Genomic DNA, 21,696 nt, shown 5'->3' with positions numbered 1-21,696 from the left:
CCCGGGCACGGCCCCGGCCCCAGCAGGAGGTGGTGGCCACAATCGGCCATCGCCAGGGCACAGCTGCTCCCGGCAGAAGGGCAGCGCGCTCCCCGCGGGCAGCGGGAATTGGGAACCGAGCGCTCTGGATTCCCCGGCCCAATGTCACTTCCCAGAACTGACTCACTCGGGAGCACGAAGGGTCCCTGGGGAATCTCGAGGGCGAAGGGGGCGGCTGCGGAGAGAAGGGGATTTCTGGGCCCGACTCCTGTGGACCTGGCCTGGGAAATCCCCGCGGCGCCGGGCACTGCCTGAGCAGGTTCTCCCGTGGCCACGGGCTGTGAGCGCCTCTTGCTCCCGGTCCCGGGCGGCAGCGGGGGCCCGTGCTCCCGCTCGGCAGGAGCTGCTCAGGTGGGAGCCCCTACGAGAGCCCCCGACCCCGCTACCCGCAGAGCGGGACAGAGTACCGGGGCAGCTGCTGCTCGGGGCGGCACCGGCGCTAGGGGTGCAGCACGGGAACGCTGCCCCTTGAACGGGGCAAGGACACTCCGGTCCTGGCCCTGGCCCCGGCTCCGGTCTGATCCCAATCGCGGTTCCAGTCTCAGAACCTGTCCTGGTCTGATCCCCACCCCGGTCCCGATCCTGACACCGGTCCCGGTCCCGTTCAAAAGCCCCATACGGTCCCTGTCTGACCCCGACATCTACTCCTGTCTCAACAGCAGTCTGATCCCGATCCTGATCCCTGTCTCAGTCTGATCCTGATCCTAATCCTGGTTCCTGTCCTAGTCTGACCCTGATTCTGGTCGCTGTCCCAGTCTGATCCCGATCCCAGTCCCTGTCACAGTCTGATCCCGATCCTGATCCCGGTCCCTGTCCCAGTCTGATCCCGATCCCAGTCCTTGTCACAGTCTGATCCTGATACCAGTCCCAATCTGATCCTGGTCCCGGTCCCGATCCCTGTCTGATCCCAATCCCAGTCCCGGTCCCTGTCCCAGTCTGATCCCGATCCCAATCCCGGTCCCGGTCCGATCCCGATCCCGGTCCCGGTCCTATCCCGATCCCGGTTCCTGTCCCAGTCTGATCCCCGTCCCTGTCTGATCCCGATCCCGATCCCGCCGCCTCCCCCGCGCGAGGTCCGAAAGCGCCACCCAGCGGCCGCCTGGCCTCCTCGGCACTACAACTCCCGGCGTGCCTTGCAGCGCCGTGCCGCGGGACATGCCGGGAGCCGGGGCAAGTGGCCTTTGCCTCGGCAGGCATGGCGGTGCGCCGCCGCGCCGTAAAGCGCGCTACATCGCCATAGCAACCGTGCTTCCCCCTCCTCCTCCTTGCGACGGCGCCGTGCGGTAGTGGCGGGTGGCGCCTTTGTCCTGGCGGCGGCGGCCTGACGGGGCACCGGGACCGGGCCGGGAGCGGCGGTGAGTCTGCGGGCCCGCGGCCCCGCTGCGCGGAGCGCCCGAGCGAGAGGCTACCGGCAGCGAGCCCCGCTGAGGGCCCGGTCCCTCCCGGCTCTCGGCTGAGGCCGGGCCGGGCGTGCCTCGCGGCCTGCGGGCGGGCCGCGCCTCCGCCTCGCGTCCGGGCAGCGCGGGATCACCGGGATTCGGTGGGGCCGCCCCGCACCCCCGGAGTAGCCGCTGTGCGGGTGAGCGGCGCTGGCAGCCCCGGGCGGAGGTAGGGGGAGCACGGGTGGGAGCGGCGGCCGCCGGGGAAGCTCCCGGCCGGGGGTTCCTCCCCGCTGCCCCGGGAGCTGCGGCGGGGCCCGGGGCAGGGGCCCGGGGCAGGGGCCGGCCGGGGCGCGCTCTGACGGGGGGAAGGCGGAGGCGCTCTCCGGGTTACCGTGTGCGGGGGGCCGGGCCGGGCGGTGCCAGCGCTGCCCCCGGAGGGCCCTGCTGGCGCTGGGGAGAGCGCGGCTCCGCTCCGAGGGAAGCTCCTGCCCCGGGGGAAGCTCCCCGCTCCTCGGCACCTCTGCCCTCCGTGCCCGCTGTTTCTGCTCTGCCCCTGAACTTGCTGGAGACTTGTGCGGAGTTTCGCTTGTGGCAAATCAGATGCAATGTCCCACTCCAGCAGTCTTGCTTCCTTGAGGCTGTAGCGCTATTAATAAACGACTCTGGTTTTAAATATAAGATTTTTAGAGAGATGTGGCTTTAATTGATTTCCAGAGCGCTTGTGGGCTCATGAGGTGCCGTGGGCTGTCCTGTGGTAGGACCCAGAGTTACTGCGCGGGGAATTGGCACCTTTAAAGTGCCCCGGTGCCTCTCTGGCTGCATTTGTACAACAGGACTTAATGTGGGAATTAGGTGTTCACCTGACGTAGCGTGCCCAGAGGTGGGACAACATTCATTTATTCTGGTCTTATGATCACTAAATGGCCCTTAACTATGTAATCTGCCATGTGGAAAAGGGTAAGAGGCAGTGAATTATCTTAGATGAGAGTTCTGGGATAACTCATCTGATTTACTGATTGTTTTGAAGTTGGAAAATGGCTCTCTGGTTTTCTTAACGTGGAAAGTTCTTGCAGCCTCTTCCTCAGACACCCCCTGCTATCCCCACCCCGAAGGAACACGAAAGGGAATTTCTTACAGCTTTTTGTACTGAAAGTGAGCTGTCCTGCCAGCAGCTACAGGCATGTGTGACACCTGTTTGCTGTGTGTGCCTGTGCACTGCATTCTGCTCTGAGTGGGATCTCGAGCTAGATGGTGTTTTCTATATTTTATTGCCTCTTATTCATTTTGAGGAAATTTTGAAAGCTTCTGTACCCTCAACTGATGAGAACTTGAGCTGCAGTAGTGGAATAGAAGTCCAGTGCTTTTGCATTAAAAAAATGGGATTTGTTACTACTCATGGGGAAGATAAAACTGTGTATGTGTGTGGACAAACTTGGAGGGGGACTGGGGCAAATATGATAGAGGAGATTAATTTTGTTGGATTTTGTTTTGGGTGTTGAGTTTGTTTTCCTCACCCCGGTTCTGGCAGTTAATTATTAGACAAGGAAGCGTTCTCTGCCCCCCATCTCTGGAGGGTTTCCTAAAAAGGGGCAAGAGTGATACAAATCTGAAATTTATTGATCTTTAAAGGATAAATAAATACATTTTATGTCTAAGATCTGAGTAGATGTATTTTTCATGCCAGTTAAGTATTCATATAGAGTCGTCTTATCTATTTTGATATTTGATTTATTTATTTAGAGATGACTTTTAAATTGTATTTACTCCAGGGGACTGTTAGGGAGTATCTTGGTTATAGGCATTGCATTATTAAAAAGATAAGTTTCTGTTGATACACTCAATTTCATCATCTTTCTTTTTCCAAGCTTCTTGCATGTTACAATCAGAAAATCCCATCCTGCATTTCTGTGGGTGAATGTTTAGGAAGTAGAACAACTTTATTAAATAATTTTCAAACTTTGAGTTCACCTTGAAAGTTTCAGTGTTATTAATTTATCTAAGCTTTATCTAAAGGTGAATTTTAAGCCAGAAGGTCTGAATCCCGGGGATGGTGGGTTTTTGTTAGCCTTGGCAGTGTTTGTTTTTTGTTAGTTTTTTTTTTTTTCTGGGGTGTTTCTTTTTTTATTTGTTTGGGTGAGTTTGTGCAGTGAATGTTGCTGACTGCTCCAGCTGTGTGAACTAAAGGAATGTGCTTTTTCTGCATGAGGGAGGTGAGGAATGGTGCAGCATTTACCTGGGGGTGGTTAAATTCCCAGCTATGGACCCGCCTGCTGTGGGAGCTGACATCTCCATGGGGCAAGGGTATGCTGTCTAACTGAGATGCAGATAAAGAGCTGTGCTTTCCGGGATTGGAAAGCTGAGATTTCACATGTAGTGAAGTGATCCAGATGTGGTCACTTACAAGTATTTCAGCAGTATTTCCTGATACTTCATTCCAAGCCCTGCTGGTATATTTGGGTGCTATTATGCAATGTTGCAATGAGTGTTTCCTTTCCGCTTATTAAAATATTGCATAAATTTCATTATTTCTTGTCAGTGGATTGAAGAACTAGATGTGACAACAACGGGCATGTTGAAGAGCTTAAAGTTAAGGAGTTTGAGTGGAAAATTAGTTTTATTTGTATCTCAGTTTGGAGTCAAACCATTAAAACCTATCTGCAAAATAATTAGGTTTGCTACCTTTCAGTATTACAGAAAAGCTCAACCAGAATGCTGCAGTGAATGTTTTTGCCTGACCTCTGTGTCCCTCATATTAGGATTTCTCTGGAGTGAAATTTGCGTCAAGCAGACCCAGTTGGCTTCTAGTCTGCAAAGCTGTTAAGTTTAATCTTGTTCCAGTTTAATTTTAATGTCATGGATTGAAATTATATGCATGGCCATTTTTTTTTTTTTTGCGAAGAGTTGGATTTGGAACGAAAGCAAAATGCCTCGAGTACGCAAGAGCAATAGCATCAAACAGAGCGACTTCACTAACAGCACCAATCCTCAGGATTTAGAGAGAAGACTTTTTGTCGGCAATTTGCCTACAGACCACATGACTCGTGAAGAAATGGAAGAGATCTTTTCAAAATATGGCAAAATCAGGGGTTAGTATATTATCTTATGCCTTTTTGTGGCAGGGATTTCAGGGAGAAATATTGCTTCATGCTTGTCAAATGCTATTTGATGATGATGAGAGGAGTGACCAATGTTGTTCCTAAATAGTGACCTTTTAATGATAATTTTCTCTGCCTGCATTTTGTCTGGAAAAGAGATTCCTTCAGTACAGCTCAAACGTAATGCAAATATATCAGCTATGTTTTAGCTTTTAGGGTCGCAGTGTGATGTCACAATACTCTTTCATAGCCTCTTAATCAAATCTTGGTCACTTCACAGTCTGTATTTTGGTCACTGCCCTGTCAGAAAAAACTTGATCAGAGTCTTTGAACTCTGCACTTTGATCCTGGTGGATTTGATTTTCCCAGGAAGCTTGCACAGTTGTTTCTGGGTAGAGTGCAGCTGGTGGGGTTAGCGGTGGCCGGGTGTGGGTCAGCACTGTCTGTGGTTGTAACCGGTCTTGCCCTGCTGTTAACTCTTGCAGCCCTCAGCATGTACCATGGCTATGGGTTCGTGCAGTATGACCGTCTAGAAGATGTCCAGGCCGCTCTGGACGGTGAGAAGGGTCGCCTTTATAAAGGGTATAGATTAGGTAAGGAAAACTGCTCCTTGCTCTCCTGACCCCAGCATGCGTTCGGGAGAAAGAGTGCTGTTGTTTTAAAGCCCTCTGGAAAGGTCACGATGTGACACTTGTCTGGCCTTAGTCTTGACCAATTTAATCAGAATGTGTTTGCCTCTTGAGTTCCTGCTGTGTGCTTCACCTGCAGTGTGGTTCACCTTGCTGCCTGGGTCTCAGCCTGAATTTTTATGTGTTAGTGTTTGGAAAGGTCTGTTAGCCTTAAGAACAGAGAAGAAACTGTGCAGCAAATGAGCCTGGAAAGGGATCATTGAAATGTCCAGCACAGAGTTTAATAACATTTGTAAACCAAAACCTGGGCTTCATCTTGACGTGCTCAAAGGAATTGGTCACAGCGCTTAGCGGCTGGTTGGCTAAGTAAACTTAGCTGGGATTTTTGCACAAGTGGAGCCAGCCTTTAAGTAGTGCTATAAATACTGGATATTAAATAAATAAAATATCCTTAAAAAGGATATTTTAATAAAGATGAAGATAATTCTGCTAAATGTGCTGGGAGCAGACTTAAATGGACATGAATGGTTAGAAATCCACGAATAAGCTTTTAAATGCAAGGAAAAAATTACTTTCAAAGTAAGCCTATGATAATTTGAAGAAAAACAGTGTGACTTAAAAAAGAATGACAGGAGGAATAAATAGTAACCTGTGGGAAGGTGTATGTGCAGTAACAAATAGGAGCCTGAAGATGGAAATGAAGGCAAATAGACAAGAAGGGTAGAAGGATACAAGAAATGATGTCCAGCATTATCGAAATGTAGAGACTTAAATAGGAACAACTTTGGCTGTTTTGAAGCTAAGGGTAACTGAATGGCAGTGATAAAATTTCTAACTGAGAAGACCAGTTAATGTTTCTGCTGTCTGTTTTTGAAGAGACAGGAGATGTGTTTAATGTAATTTCCATTTTAGTAGCAAAACCAAAAAGGTAAAACTGCAGCTACCAAATCTAGAGCTCTCAAAAGAATTAACGTCAGTGAGGCTCAGTGAACTACTGACCTGCCTGGTCTGTTACTGGTGTTTTTCCACAAGCCTTGGAAAACGAGGGAGTTTCCAGGGAGCTGGTAGAGTGCTGCAGGTGAGCCACTAAGCAGGGTAAGTGGAATGAACCTGGCATCAGAGCCTGGGAACAAAGGTATTCTTTCACCTGACACTGATGAGAAGGCAACTGATTAATGTCCATCAAAATAAATCCTGTCTGAGTTACTCTTATGGTACTGCAAGCTCTGGGGCTGGAAGCAGTAGTGTTAGTGTACAGATTGCTGTAAGGTGTTTGACTTGATAAGAAATGAGAACAGTTAAAAACAGCAGAGTTAAATTGATTTCAAGTGAATCTAGAATTGAATAGATGTAACACAATGGAATTTCTCAGTGCTTTGAGTGGTGGTCTAGAAAAACTGAGTCCTGGCCATACAGGGCTTTTATAAATGATGTGGAGAGAAAAACATGTTTTACAAAAAGGGTGAAATAAAGAAGATTGAGTCTCTGATGGTGAAAGGACCTGGACTTCCTGCCCTGGATACAGACAGACCTGAGCTTTAAGTGAAGCTGACAGGGAAGGTCTGCACCAGCCAGAGTGCTTTGGTTGTCCTTGGCTGTGCAAAACACAGGTGTGCAAGTAGGGAGGTTTTGGTACCTGTGGGATTTTGCTGCTGGAAGAGTGCTCAGTTTTGGTATGCGTGGTTCAAAAGGATTATTCTGAATTGGAAAAGCCTTGAAAAAACCTCGCAGAGGTTTAGAATTAAAGAAGGAGCACAAGCAAAAATCTCAAGAGAAAGGAGTGATGTGATCTCTGTTACAGACAGATCTGGGGATCAGGGAGTTTTAGTGTAGTAGGCATAAGTGTGACAATGCCTTAAATGTGAATAAAGACTTTTCTCTAACAGCAGAGTAATTGGCTTCTGGAGTAATTTATTGGATCTGTGGTGGTTTCTGTGCTCTGAAGACTTTTAAATTGGAATTGGATGTTTTACTAAAAGATAAGCACTAGTTCAGTGCCACTGCTGCACTTGAGATAGACGGATTCCAGAAACTCCTGTCACCTGTGTTTGATCAGAAGGTTACACTGTGTGATTACAGTGGCCTTGTCATCTCAAACTCCTACAGGACAGAAGACTTTTTTTGGGGCTTTTTTTTCCCGAAGTTTTGTCAGTGTTAAAATATTTAACTTGTAAATGCTGTTGGCATTAAATAAAATGTTACTAAATGTGTTTGTTTGGCACAAGAAAAGGATGCCTGTCAAAGTTTTTTTTTTTCTTCTTCTTCTAGTAAAATATTTTTGTGGAGCTCTAAATACCTTTTTTATTTGAAAGAAATGTATGATATCGAGTGTAAAAATCATAATAGGTTTCTTCAATGCCATCTTAAAACAGAAAATAAAAATAATCTTAAACCAAAGAAAGCAGCTAGTGTCTTGCTTAAAGATAACACTTGACTTTAAGGGGCAAAAATACCAACTAAAAATGAATGCAAGAACAGTTACTTCAGTTATACAGTCTGAGTATTAAATACAATCATTAATAACACAGGTAAAAAGTTTTGGGAGAGTTTAACTCCAGTGTAGCATTATACAAGTATTTCCACAAATGCACAGTAGTGTTTTCATATCTTTAGTAGTAAAAGATTTATTTATTTAGAGAAAATTTATTTAGAGAATAAATGTCCTTCAGATGTAGTTTGTAACAGTAGACCCTGCAGCTGTGTTTGATCCTGGGGAGGTGCTTTGGGGTCCTGTGAATGGTGTTATGCTGCAGTTGTAGTTAATGTTCAGATTGCACTTGCTTCTCTGCCCCCTCTGAGAGGCAACATGCTGTCTGAGTGACATCAAGAACAAAAATTAGACCTGATCCCTTAATTACAATTTTAAATTTGAAAATAATGAAGAATAGTTTGGGATGTTATAGAAGATATTAAGACTGAGTCTGCCTAACAACATTACAGCATATTCAGTTTATATTCTCATGTAAGAGCTTTGAAAATGGTTAATGCAAGTAACTCATCAGAAATGTTAATTGTTGATAGATTCTGGAGGAGCAGATAGGGCCTAGATTTGGGTTCTTTTCCTTAAAAGGATCTCAGTAAAGTGTCCAAAGTCACGTTGCTCTTTGCTCTTGCCCCCCCTCCAGTGCATTATTTCATCTTCAGTCAGCTGTCGTGAGAGGCTTTGAGAACAGTGTGGGTCCCTGCCAGTTCTGGGCAACTTCACTTTTGTGGGTTGAGGACAAGATTCTGTTTCTTCAGCTCTCTTCCTTCTTTGTGGTTCCCTTCATGGTGTTTTTCACAGAGATGCTCAAAAGCCAACCAGTTTTCAAATTTCTGATCTGTTGCCTTAGTCTGCATCACATTTACAATGGTGTTTTGAACGCACCATGTTGACTTCATAAGGAGCCTGTGTTCCAGGCTTCTGGATCCATTTCTCAGTGGTGGGGGCCGTGCACTTTAATGCTGCAGCAGTCTCTTGGAAGGCAGTTGCTCGTGTCCCTTTGAGAACCCTTGGATTATTTCCAACAAGGGTATCAGCATGCTCCGTTGAACAGGACTGGCTGTGAATTTAAGACTGTGCTGGCCATCATTCCTTTCTCGGAGGTTTTCAGACTCTGCTTTTTCTCCTAGAGTCCATGAGTCGCTTTCTGCTTGCTCATAGACTGCAGAAGAAAGAGGTTCTCTTATGGAAGGAAGAGTCTGGATGTAGGCCTGAACATGCAGGGTTAAAACTTCACCCAAGCTGTCCACCCTATTTTGAAGTCAAAGAAATCCATGAAATTTTCATTATGATGTACTGTCTAAACTTAATAAAAAAATTGTCAAAGTGACAATGTCTCTCTGCTGAATGGATTTCCTTGCACCATCTGGATGTTGTTGAGCTTAAGTTGCTTTCATTTGAATTGTGCTGATGATCTTTTTTTTGTTTCATAGCATTGAACAGATGGGTTGATTATTCTTTACAGATATTAATAAAGCAGTGGAAAGAAGAAATATGAATAAGGCTTCATCAAGGTCCAGTCCCACACGAAGGTAAAGTACCTGGAAGCAGTGAGTTGTACTAGGAATTCAGGCCTTTGGGGCGTGAGCCCAGCGGCCTGTGCTAAATGTCTGTGTCTCTTCCCTACTGCCACCTCCCCAGTCAAACAGTGATGGTCCAGCAGGAAAGTGTCTGCTCCACCTCTGAGAGCCCTTTTGGCTTGGGCGCCTTGGGAGGCACGAGGGAAACTTTGTGTCTGCTGCCATTACTGCAGCCCAGCATTCAGTTTTGCAGCACAGGCTGTAAGAGACTTGGGAGGAAGAATACAGTTGATGTTTGCTCCTGCCTCCAAGGATTAGAGAAGATGAGACATATCTAGAGAATGCCAAGGGGCTGCAGCATTTCTAGTGCAGAGAATCTTGGGACCTTGCCTCTTCTGATGTTGAAAGCTTCCAATGCTACCATGAGACTGGAAAAGAGCACTTGAAGAAAACACAAGACAGAGCAAATATTTCTTGCATGGTCCTGTCTGCACATGTGGTTGTGTTATCAGAGCTTGGAGCCAGCCCCACCTGTGCAGTCACTGCTGTACTCTCCAGCTTCTCCTGGCTTCCCCCACTGCACTGGGCACTACACATTCACCTCTTTCACCTCCTCTGTGTAGGCAACCACAGACAAGGGGAAAAGATACGGATTGGCCTGTCACAGGAAGACGACTTCAGTTTCCTTTCCACAGCATCACTAGGAAGCACACAAAGATATGCTCCAGTGTTTGGTATCCACCCTGTGTGCCTCTGCTGTAAAGCTTTCCATGAAAAAGTTGTTGGACTTGAAGGTAACTGAGGTGCCACATCTAGTGTGCTTTACTAGCTTGAACTGTTAAATTACCAAAAATGAGGGGAAAGTGCAACTAGCAAGACATCTCCACCAAAAGAAAACAAAAAAGCAGAGAATGAGTAGCTGCAATTCTTGGCACCATCTAGGATTTTTATGCACTGCACTTAACCCTACACAGGGCCAAATGTGCTTGCAGAGACCAGCATGTGGGCATCAGGCCCAAGAAGTGCTGGGATTCCTGTGGCAGATGCAGCAAGTCTTGGGCCTGGGGTGTACCTGGTGCTGGTGGGAGGACCCTGGGAATATGTGAGCACCAGGCACTGATGGCACATCTTTTGCCTCAGTGCCACCAATGCTGCAGCACTGCAGGGTGAGGGGCAGGCATCTGTACCATGAGCATTGATCTTTGCACTGCACTGCAGAGGGACAAGCACAGACACTGATGCCACGGGCATTGCAACCTATGTCACCCTGCATATGTGCAAGAGCCAGGTACCTGTGCTGCAGTCCTAAGGAGCATTGGACGTGACTGGACAGTAGCCAAAGGCTTTCGTGCCACTGTGACATGCACTGGATTTCAGCTGGCACTGCATACACCATGGCCATCACATGGGGTTAGCACCAGGTCCCAGGCAGCACTCTGGGCACACGTGGTGGGGGTCACAGTCATCATGTCCTGGGCATGGCTGTGATCGATGGGCTCTGGACCACACTGTGGCCTGGGAGCAACAGCTGCTGCTGCCACTGCTGCAGAGCCCCACGCTGCGCCGCACACAGCGGTGCTGGGCCAGCAGGGCCAAATCCCAGGCAGATGCAGGCAGTGGTGCTGATGCTGCAGGAGTCAGACCTTGGTGACTGAGGTGTGGAAGCAGAAGGTGGAAGCTGTGTCTTTGTGCTGCTGTCTCCCTCGAGCAGGGCAGCCATGCGGGCACAAGAGCTGAGGGTGCCTGTGCCACATCTCTCCTCCTGTCGCAGTTGTGCGTTGTTCATTCCGGATCTATTTGTCTCTGCGGATAATGAACGTGGCCTGTTCTGGTCCCCCCCACTCCAGCTGGAATAAATGTCATATGCCAAACAATTCCCCTGCATCTGGTTGTTTTGCTAAATGGTCTCACACCTATGGAAAGATCAGTTACTCAGTATCCATTAGAACAAGTCAGAAGTTTCCCCTGAGCTTCAGTCATCATTCCTTGTAGGTTTTGCGGGAAGGGCACTATGCTGTGTCTCTCACAGGATGTGGCTTCTATGCAGATCACAAACAAAAAGTGGATTTATATGTCCAAGAAGCTGAAGAAGTTTACACCTGGCTCTCTGCAAATTCATTATGTCAAACAAGGCAGCTATGTGTGCTCTTGGTGGCATCTCAAAATCTGGTTTGTATCTGACATACAAACAGAGAATGCCAGCACTCTTATGTGTTCCCAGCACAGCTGGATGTCTGACACCAAAATCCACGCACAGATTGCTCTTCCATCTCATTCCTGTTACTCTGCCTAACACCAAACTTGGGCTTATCTGACTCGTTCTCTCCAGCTGATCTCTATGTGGCTGCACTGCAGTGGATGCATACGTAGGTTCTGTTTATCTTTCATAAACTAGATTAGGCTGTTTGAGGACTGTAAAAGTCATGTCAACTATGGGAAATAAAAAGATTTTTAAAAATGGGGTTTTTTTCCTGATGGTTGTCACTATTTTGGGGAAAAACTAGTCCAAACACATGAAGCTTCATAGTTTCTCCACAGTATTTTTTTTTAATGCTTTGTTTTGACTACAGTGAAGTTATAGTCTTCTCTGGAAAACAGAATACAACCTGAAAAAAACCCTACTGCTTTGGGAAAAGATGAAGACTGGAACATTATTCTTCCTTGCCTCTGAAGACTACAGTATGAAGTCTGAATGAGATGGATCATTCAGATCCAACAGAGAAGTCTTTTGCGGCCACTGGGGATGCAGTGCTGGTTGGGTTTAGTGCCCTCTTAACCAGGGCATTATAAACATAAGGCTGCCTCTCTATGGAAGCTATCCCTCAAATCCAGGACAAGGCCATAGCTGTCTTTGCTTTCTGTCAGCACAAATCCAACCACAACATGGAACCTGCAATGTCTTTCCTCGCCAGCTGCTCCTTTTTTAATCAGGTGCCAGTAACGTTGCTTCAGGTGTCCTGCTGTCATTGATGAGCAAATTTAATGGATCCCTTGAACACTCCAGGCTATTGTGAATATGTGGGTATTAGCCTACATCACCTTAAATTCTCTCAAAGAATTTGTCAAACGTGATTGATAGATCATCTATGGCTGATGTTGGAGGTCAGAGGCCTTAAAATGGTGGTTTCTGAAGTGCCTGTTCAATTCATCCACAGGTGCTCTACACTTAGTGCTCCATCACCTTAAATTCTCTCAAAGAATTTGTCAAACGTGATTGATAGATCATCTATGGCTGATGTTGGAGGTCAGAGGCCTTAAAATGGTGGTTTCTGAAGTGCCTGTTCAATTCATCCACAGGTGCTCTACACTTAGTGCTCCATTAAGGAGCTTTCTGGGTCTTGTTTGGCTGTGCTGAGTATTAGAATTAAGAACCTTCTCCAGACAGCTTAAAAAATATGACTTTTGGTCAATGTTTGTTGTGGGGTAAGAGGGAGGATTCAGCTGCTGTGAAAGGTGACTTTGGCACCTCAGGTAAGAGATGTAAGGGTAACTCTACTCGTGTTGTTAGCAGGCTAATGGAATTTCCCTGGTGTTTCCCTCAGAGACCAGTATGCCTATGGGGATGGCCGAGATGCCAGGCGCGACCGCTCCCCTCTTCGGGGGAGCCCACGGAGAGACCCCAGAGATGGCAGGGATGGCAGGAACGGGCGAGATGCTAGAGACACTCGAGACATTCGAGCTAGAGACATGCGTGATGCCAGAGACCACAGGGACCCACGGGACCTGCGAGACCCACGGGATATCAGAGATCCAAGGGACATGAGGGACCCACGTGATGTTAGAGATCTCCGGGACCCACGGGAGCCGCTGTATGATCGATACAGGGATCCGCGGGATATGAGAAGTGCACGAGATGTAAGGGACCCACGGGATATGAGAGATCCCCGGGACTCTTTGTACAGGTAAACTCTCCAAGATCCTGTTTGTCAAAGTAATGTTTTTTGGCATTTCTGACACAACTGTTTGAGTGGTCTCAGGTGTTTAAGGAAATCACCCTTGCCTGGGAACAGTTGGGTGCTGCTCTGTATCTTACGAGGAGCAGATGGGTACCTCAGAAATTAAATTTGGGGGAGGTCTGGGTGTGATGCTTTGCCCAAAGTCGCTGCCTGAGATGGTGCTGCAGGAAACCATTGCTGCTTCTGAATGTTGCAGACGAGACGAATCTTACGACCGTTACCTGCGCTTCGACGACTACTACCGGCGCAAGGACGACTCCTACTACGACCGCTACAAGGAGCCAGAGGGTGAGTACCTGTACAGCTTCAGAGGAAGGGTGCCATGGTGCCACCGTGCCACAGTTGTGGTGCTCTGAGCAGGTCTGAAGGGTGTCACTTGTCCTGTCCCTGCGGCTCATTTCAGACCGCCTGAAGCGCGAGGAGCGGCGCCGGGAGGAGCTGTACCGTCAGTACTATGAGGAAATCAAGAGACGTTTTGATGCAGAGAGACCCGTGGATTGTTCTGTGATAGTGGTGAATAAACAGACAAAGTAAGAAAATAGTTATAATCAGTTTTATTATTTCATGGTAGAAGATTTAAACTTAGTCCTGCCTTGAGGCTGTTTATTTTACAGGTTGCTCTTGAGGAGTGTGGGTTTAGAGTCCCCAGGAAGCTACAGCTCCCATTTTTCTTCTGGGAATATATGTTGATGAGATGAGGAAATGTATCTTGTGCTTTACTTGTATTTCCCCCTTGAAATCTATTGCTATACCTTCTCCTGATACTTTTATACCTACTCTTCATATCAGCCTACCATTTCAACAGGTTGTAGGGTCCTGTACTTGTTTTTCATGATATGGAACTTAGGAATATGTGCCTACCAGGTGCCAGTACAGAGCAGGGGTCAGGGTGGATTGGGGGTGTTTGTTCAGAGCTCCTGCTGGATTGGTTCCTAGGTCAGACACCAGTCATTGCCATTAGTCCAATGTGCAGGAAATACAAAATCATTGCTGAAGGCAGTTGGGGACGGTATCAAAAGCAGGTATAAGTAGTAACCAGGGTCATCTCCTGTAGCTGGCTGAGCACTTACTGAGTTCATAGGGCAGGCACTCTGGAACAAGAGGTACACCTGGCACAGTAGTAGAGAGCTTTAACAATGTTACCGGTCTGATGTCTGTATCTTTACAATTAAATATACTAAAGAATAATAAATATGTAAATAAATTACAGATCTGGCTTGTAAGCTGAGGAAAATGTTGGGGAAAAGTTAAAGCTCTGTCTCCTTCACCCTTCAGAGAAAAGATTAAGAGTTGCTTTTCTTTAATTTTGTTGTACATGTGGGGCAGAAAGAGACAGCTGGCACTTGCCTCATCTGCTGGTAGAAAATAGAGCAGGAAATAGAAACAGGAGAAGCAGTGAAACTAGAAATAATCTTCTGATGGAGTTGATTACCTATTGGAACAAATCTTGAGAGGAAATTTTAGATCCTTTATCCCCTGGTGGCTAAAATTCTTTGGAAGATATTCTAATAGACCACAAGTTATTGTGCTTGACCCAAGAATATTTTTTTTTTTGTGCCAGGGAATTAGCTTAGTATCCCAAGAATCATTTTGGTCTGTAACAGCTACAAACCATATGAGCTGGAGCCTGTTCATAAATCTTGTATTGAACTACTGATCTCGCCTGCTATAGACCTGTTGAAAGATGACTCCTGAATGCCTTAGATACAGTCATTTAACTTCAAAGCTCTTAAAAAGATGGTTGAAGAGGGGACAGTTTTAATTACCATTACAGACTTGCCTCCAAAGACAATAAAATAACCCTCTTTCTTGAGGTGTGGGTGCACACAGATTGATTTTGTCAGACTTTTTGTGCAGGTTTGGTGCTAAGTATAGTAGGCTTAAATAAAACCCTTGGCAATTCAAGCTCAGCCTTGTGAGCTGAGTTTTGTGTTTGGATAGGGAAGTCTGTAGGACAGGGTATACAGGAGCTGTGGATCCAGAGATGCTGTGTTGGCAGTGGGTAGAGCAGAAAGCAGCTAATAGAAAAGAGCAGGCCAATAAGTAATGAAGCATGTTTGAACAGTTGAAATACTGAACAAAGCAGGAGTAAATGAGTTCTGTAGGTTGGCTTCTCTGCTCTGTACCCCTTGGACCTCTGCTGGCGTAACTTTCTTCCCCTAATGAATTCAGTTGAAACGCATTTATTTGTAAACAAATTTGTAATAGTGTAAATCCCTTTGCAAACACTCTGTTTCTCAGCTCAGCTAAGACTTGATTTGTAATTTATTTTGCTTGAACTGAAATTACTGATTCAGATCAGAATAAGGGCTTTTATATTGCCATAATGGGATTGCTTTAGTACTGTCCTGTTAAACGTCATGAAGCTGGGCAAGTAATCAGAAAAGCGAATCTGAGATGGAGGAGAGGGTGCAGTGCCAAGGTTTCTGTTCCTGTATGTGACTGATTTGTTAAACTGCTGGCTTTGCTTTGTGGTAGGGAGTACGCAGAGTCCGTGGGGAGGAAGGTGCGGGACCTGGGCATGGTAGTGGACCTGATCTTCCTCAACACAGAGATGTCATTGACACAAGCCCTGGACGATGTGAGCAGAGGAGGGTCTCCTTTTGCAATTGTCATCACCCAGCAGCATCAAGTTCACCGTTCTTGCACGGTTAACATAATGTTTGGCACTCCACAAGGTACTACAGTCTCACAAGGCTGGGAATTGTGTGGTCACTCTGAACCTTTCTTTCAGGCAGACTCATACAGGACAAAGTTCATCCTTGCTGTCACATAAGTAGTTATAAATTACTTGACACCATGTCATAAATGTGAATATCATTACTTGAAAGCTTCCGTAATACTCTATTTGTGCCTTGTCAAAAGGAATGTCTGATTCCTGCCAAGAGGGAATCTCATCTGTGTTCTTGGCTCCTAACACTGCCAGCCTTAGCAGTGTTAGGGCACGTCGTGGACCCCAGAGCTGCACTGCTCTGGGAGACCTCTCAGTAATATCAGCCCAACCTTACTCTACCACTTCTTGCTCTCAGAAATAGTGTGTTGGGAATGTGGTAAATTAAAGGACAGATTTTAAAATCAAAGGTGATTTTAAAAGGATTTGGTAATGGTAGAGATTTGATAATGAAACTGGGAAGAGTTACGAAAAAATAAAACTACAAAGTGTTATTAAAAGATAGAGCTACAAAGTGTTTGGGTATACAAGGCTCCACCTTCTTAGCACCTTTACACTTGTCACATCACTTTCCATCACAGGGTGTGATTTGGTTGTTGCATGAGGGTGGGTGTAGATACTAAAAATGCCTTGTCAAAATGTGATTGGGTGGAATGCAGTTGTTGCCCTGATCGTAGGCCTGTTCATGTAATCTGTGAATGGTTTGACCACACAGTCACACAGGTGACTGGTTTGACCACAGCTGAGCTTTCAAAGGTTATTTCTCCCTTACTGTGTTCCCAAGTAATGTTCTGTGAGTTCATCTGGGGAGGAAACCTCTGAGTGCACACTCAGTGCTTGGTGTGTGCTCACTCACTGGAGAAGCCCAGTTTCTTTTAACATCAGATGCAGATGTCATAGGAGAGCTCCCTCATTTCCTGCAGACACACAGCTCACATGCACTCCCACTGGGCTTCCCACTAACCTTGGTTTTAATTCTCAACTTCTTTTGTTTAACACCTGTTAAACCTTTGGCAGGAGGCCAGAGCTTCTTTTCTTCACTGGATCTGCTGGTGTATCAGACGTGATGGGAACTCCAGTCGTTAGTTCATCCACAGCTCATTCCAGAGATTAGATATGGTCACTTCAACCACTCCTGGCCACCATGCATGCACGTCTGTTTCAGGGAACTCTTTCACAGTCTGTGCACAGACTAATGTTAAAATGAACCCAAGTTTCCTGTTAGGAGGAAAAGGCTTGCAGGATTTGATGTTCTGCAGGTGTTAAAAGGACCCTACCCAGAGCTTTGGGCACTTTTAGGAAGGTAAAGGCCCTTTGATCTCCCAGTTTAAATCTGTGTTCAGGTGACTGTTCATGTGTGTGTTTTGGGAGTTGGAAATAATGACCTCAAAACCCACCATTAAAATTGCCCATTACTCATTTTATTACAGAAGAATTTGATTGCTGCTTGTTGCCTCAAGAGTGGGGAATGTGAGCAGCCATGTGACACTGAGCTAGTGCTGCTCCCTCCCCAGCTGCATGTGCACATAAGATGTTAAGGCACTGGCAGCACAGAAACAAACATATTCCCATGGCTGTTCTCCTCTGGGAAGCATACACCCTTCAGAGGGCAAGTTTTGGATCTGTCCAAGGGTTTAGCAGTAAAATGACTGGGACCATCTCATCCTGGAGAACTGAGAATTTATATGAGAGGTAGAGGGAGCTGCTTTCCTTTTAACTGATGAGAGACAAGAAAGACATTTCTGGGCTGAGCCCTCAGCTGCAGGAGGAAAGGCTGGCCTTGCTGGCTGATAGCCGTGGGTCTTCTGTTGGCTTTGAAAATGTAATTGTTCCTGTGTGCCTGGGAGGTTCCCAAGTCTGCACTCACATTCCCTGAGTGCTGCTGACTGGGCTGTGCTGACAGGCGGGAGGAACAGCACCTCCATCAGGGTCACTTCGGGTCACTCAGAGCATTTCTTCTTTGCGCAGAGCACCGCAACATGCCCCAGGCTGATGCCATGGTGCTGGTGGCAAGGAATTACGAGCGCTACAAGACAGAGTCCCGGGAGAAGGAGCGGGAGGAGATCGCCCGGCAGGCTGCCAAGATGGCAGACGAAGCTATTCTGCAGGAGCGGGAGCGCCCACCCCCCATGGAGGAGGGTGTCAGAGGAGGTCACCCTCCCGGGATCCAAACTCTCTTGAACCTGCTGGCGGACAATCGCTATGTGACTGCTGAGGAGATGGATAAAGTCATTAATTACCTGAGAGACCGGAAGGAACGGTTGCTGCGGGGCAGCAGTGAAACTCTGCAGGGTAAGTCCCACAGCCCCAGACAGACTTTACTGGGTGGTTTGTGGTCCTCAGGGCTGGGACAGGAAAAGAGTTCTGGGACTGCAGAGGAGTTTGGGAGCATAACATCCTCATGTAGTACCTCATTTTACTGAGATGGATGTGTCAGTGCATGCCATGAGACAATTCAGAGTATTCATGTGGAAGACCTTTTATGCTGGATTCTCCTAGGGCAACAGCATGACTGCCATAACTGGTTGGGCTGCTACGCTCATTTCTCTAGCGTGGTTTGGGCTCCCAAAGCTGTGCAGCTGTGATCTGAGGGTGGATGTTCACTGATGCCATGTCTTTGGTAGCTGTTTCATTAGTTTTCTTTAGGTGTCCCTTCAAGGGCATTTGCAGTTTTAACCACTTTTCCTTTCTTTCCCAGCACCCATGTCAAGACAACCTTTGGGGGCACCTTCAGGATCATCACTGGGCAGTCAGTCCAACCTTCCAAGTTCTCAGGCTCATCAGAGTTCACAGCCTCTGGTGTCTACTCCTTCTGTTCCAGTGTCCTCTTCTACTCCTCAGCAGGAGCTTCAAGCAAAAATCCTCAGTCTCTTTAACAGCGGGGCGGCAGCAGCTGCTGTGGCAAACAGCGGTCCTGCGGCCTCCGCGGGCTCTTCGGGCAGCACTCCCAACCAGAACTTTGCTAACCTGGCCGGCGGGCAGCCCCGGCCTGCACAGATGAATGCTGGAAATTTAAACCAGGCTCAGCAGAGATTGCAGACTCCAAACACGCAGATTCCTGCTCTCCCAGGCCCTTCGAGAAATGCAGGTCCAAGACCTGGAGCTCCTCCACAACCTCAGCCGCTCTATGGTCAGCACCAAACCCGCCTCCCTGCGCCTGGCAATGTGCCTGCCCAAAGGCCGGTGTCTTCTGGTATCAACTTTGACAACCCCAGTGTACAGAAAGCCTTGGACACCCTTATCCAGAGTGGTCCTGCACTCTCCCACCTTGTGAGCCAAACCGTGGCCCAGGGGCGAGCGGGGTCCTCAGCCCAGCAACCAATGGGTGCCTACCAGCGACACTATTAGAGCTGAGCTGTTGGACCCATTCCCTTTCCCTTTGCCATTCCATACTTATAGCTGTTAAAGAAGTCTCCCATCCTTGGCCGGGGACAGATGCCCGGGACATGCATGTCGTCTCCACTCTGGCGAGAGCATACCCCCTGCAGCATTGCTGCCAACGGTTGCTGGCGCTGCCCTCCCTCTCCTTGGTCTGGTTAGCAATGTTTGGAGCAGAATGCTCAGTTTCCTCCACGGCACGATGTGCTGAACTGTGTTGGATCATTGGTTGTCTTGTCCCATCCCAGAACCTGCCGCAGCTTCAGTCCTGCTGCATTTTCCTTACTCCCAGCACCTGGTGCACCTTCCCATTGAGGTGCAGTCTGGGCTCACTGATTGGTCTCAGTGTAGTTTTGGATCATCAGTTTTGATGAATTAAGGGACTGAACAGAGCAGCAAACTGATGGGCCTTGGACACCCACCACTGTGGAATGGGCACTATATATTTTTTTTTTTTTTTTTTTTTTTCCCCTTTTAATAGCATATATTTCATTTGGAAAGTCCAGTGACAGTGCTGGCAGCCAAAATCATGAGGCACATGCCTGACCACTGCTCCGTAACCAGGACTGTGCAGTCCATCCAGAGCTGGCCTGCCCTGTCTGGGCAGAGAGGCTGATGTTCTGACCACTCACAGAGACTGGCAGCTGTGGGCTGAGCACACATCTGCAACAAGAACTTCCAGCCAAGGCAGAGATTTCAAATGGTCTGTCAATTTTCCTACTGTGAGTAATCAGTGTTAAGATCAACCTGGTAAATTTGGTGTGTAAATTTCATTTTCTTAACAGTCTTTGGCACCACTGTTAGTGTAGCTTAGCTGCAGCCACAGTGACGTGCTGCTGGCTCTCCCTGGGAAACTGGGAAAAGTTTCCAGCCTGTCACCAGGTATTGGGGACAATGCTGCTCTATCAGACCTCTTGCTGTTGATGGATGTTCAGTCCATCTGAGGAGGAGAGGCAGTGCCAAGATGTTAGTACCATAATTTTAAACATTTTTCCAACACTTTGGTAGCTGCAGCGGACAGTGGAGTGGTACATCAGGCAGTGATTCCTCACTGTGTTTTTACTGGGAACATAACTTTGATACCAGAACAGAAAACATCACTTAACTGTGTGGTCCTCCCCCTCACGGCCTTCTTGGAGTCTGTGGGCTTCCTGCAGGGAGCTGTGAGATACTAAGAAAGCAGTGGATTGAAGCAGAGGATTTTCTTTGTCCCAGGTGGTTTGTGTTGTAGCATTTCTTTTATCTCTGTGTTGTTAACAAGAGGACATGAGTTTCTAATAAAAGGTCAAAAAAATTCTTGTTGCATTTTTTTGATACTTGAGTACTCCCACTCACTGTGTTTGTTGTTACTCTCCTCTCCTGGATAAGCTGTGCTGGAAGCTCCACACTGGATGCTGAGCAGAATGTGTGTGGACCTCGCAGGTCCTGACTTGCACAGCCCTGGGGTGGCCTCAGGAAGATGAGGTGTGGCACAGCCAGTGTGAGGAGTCCAAAACCTCTCTGGTGACAGGCGGTGGGAGGGACAGGTCCAGGCCAGTGGCACAAGCCAGCGTAAGGTCAGGGCTGCAAGTCCCTGTGCCTTCAGCACTGGTGTCCCATGGCTTTGTGCTACCATCACCCCACAGGCTGTCTGGACAGCAGCGTGTCTGTCTTCTGTCTCTCCTCCTGATAGATCCCTTTCTCCACCTCTACAATCCTGCAGCCCGGTACAACACTTTTGGTGGGGTGACCTGAGATTTTTGTGAAGTGAAATGTGGGAACTGCATCCCTTTAGAGAGGCTGTTCCTCTCCTTGTGCTTTGCTTCCTCTGCAATCTGCACCCTGTGAGGGCTTGCTCCATGTTACGGAAATGGTGCAAAATAGCTGTGGAGACCTGGAAGCAAGTGAAAAGTCCCCGTGCAAGTAGTGAAGGGTGTAATAAAATCATTTATTGCATTTTGTGCAGACAGGAGTCTAGAAAAATGAATACAGGTAAAGCAGTAAAGCATTAACAGGGAGCATTCAACAGCTGAGGAGCCACTCCTCCATGAACACCTGCACAGAGAACACAGGGTCTGCACCGAGGCGGCCTAATGCACAACACTGAAACACACACAGAAATTAAATGCAAGCCTATTAGGGTTTTTTTTTGGTTTGCAACCTGTTTTATTTACAAGGTTTTAAACTTAATTGCATTGCTCTGCACACAGATTCTCTAAAACACAAAGCATTCTAGGTCACTACATGTCTATTGAAATATTGCACTCGAATAAAAGTCACTTGAATGGACAGAGAACATCTAGCTACAGTGATTAAAAGAGTATTGAATGAACCGACTTTGTGATAACATTCATAACAAATATATTGCACATGTAGCACAGAAAGTGTTGTAACCAGCAGATCTCAGACCCTTCGGTCTTTCTGCTAGTTTTTAGTCCTGCTACACAGAGGAGGGTCTTGACTCTTCTAGTGCAACTCTTGCCCTTGTGCAGTCTCGTCCTTCTCGTCCATCCAGCCACGGACCAGCATCTGCCCAGGCTGGATGCTGCCTGTGCCTCCTGTCCC

General features: G+C 47.4%; 1 protein-coding gene across 3 annotated transcripts; it reads left to right on the top strand.

Annotated features, from left to right (window-relative positions):
* Positions 1-1,273: 1,273 nt before the first annotated feature.
* Positions 1,274-20,472, top strand: NCOA5 (nuclear receptor coactivator 5). Of its 3 annotated transcripts, none has more exons than XM_021540881.3 (10): positions 1,274-1,394; positions 4,321-4,507; positions 5,002-5,109; positions 9,093-9,159; positions 12,690-13,049; positions 13,300-13,391; positions 13,507-13,633; positions 15,582-15,781; positions 17,743-18,066; positions 18,473-20,472. In XM_021540881.3, exons 2-10 carry the CDS (start codon positions 4,345-4,347, stop codon positions 19,120-19,122), a joined length of 2,091 nt encoding a protein of 696 aa, XP_021396556.1. In that variant the 5' UTR covers positions 1,274-1,394; positions 4,321-4,344; the 3' UTR covers positions 19,123-20,472. The 3 variants fall into 3 exon arrangements, with proteins under 3 accessions (XP_021396556.1, XP_021396557.1, XP_021396558.1); XM_021540882.3 differs by lacking the exon at positions 1,274-1,394 and adding an exon at positions 1,512-1,647; XM_021540883.3 differs by lacking the exons at positions 1,274-1,394; positions 4,321-4,507; positions 5,002-5,109 and adding an exon at positions 6,229-6,240.
* Positions 20,473-21,696: the final 1,224 nt, after the last annotated feature.

The sequence above is a fragment of the Lonchura striata genome, chromosome 17 (genome assembly GCF_046129695.1).
Source record: "Lonchura striata isolate bLonStr1 chromosome 17, bLonStr1.mat, whole genome shotgun sequence".
Taxonomy (NCBI): domain Eukaryota; kingdom Metazoa; phylum Chordata; class Aves; order Passeriformes; family Estrildidae; genus Lonchura; species Lonchura striata.
The sequence above is the reverse complement of the archived record's forward strand: the minus strand, read 5'-3'. Positions and strand labels throughout refer to the sequence as shown.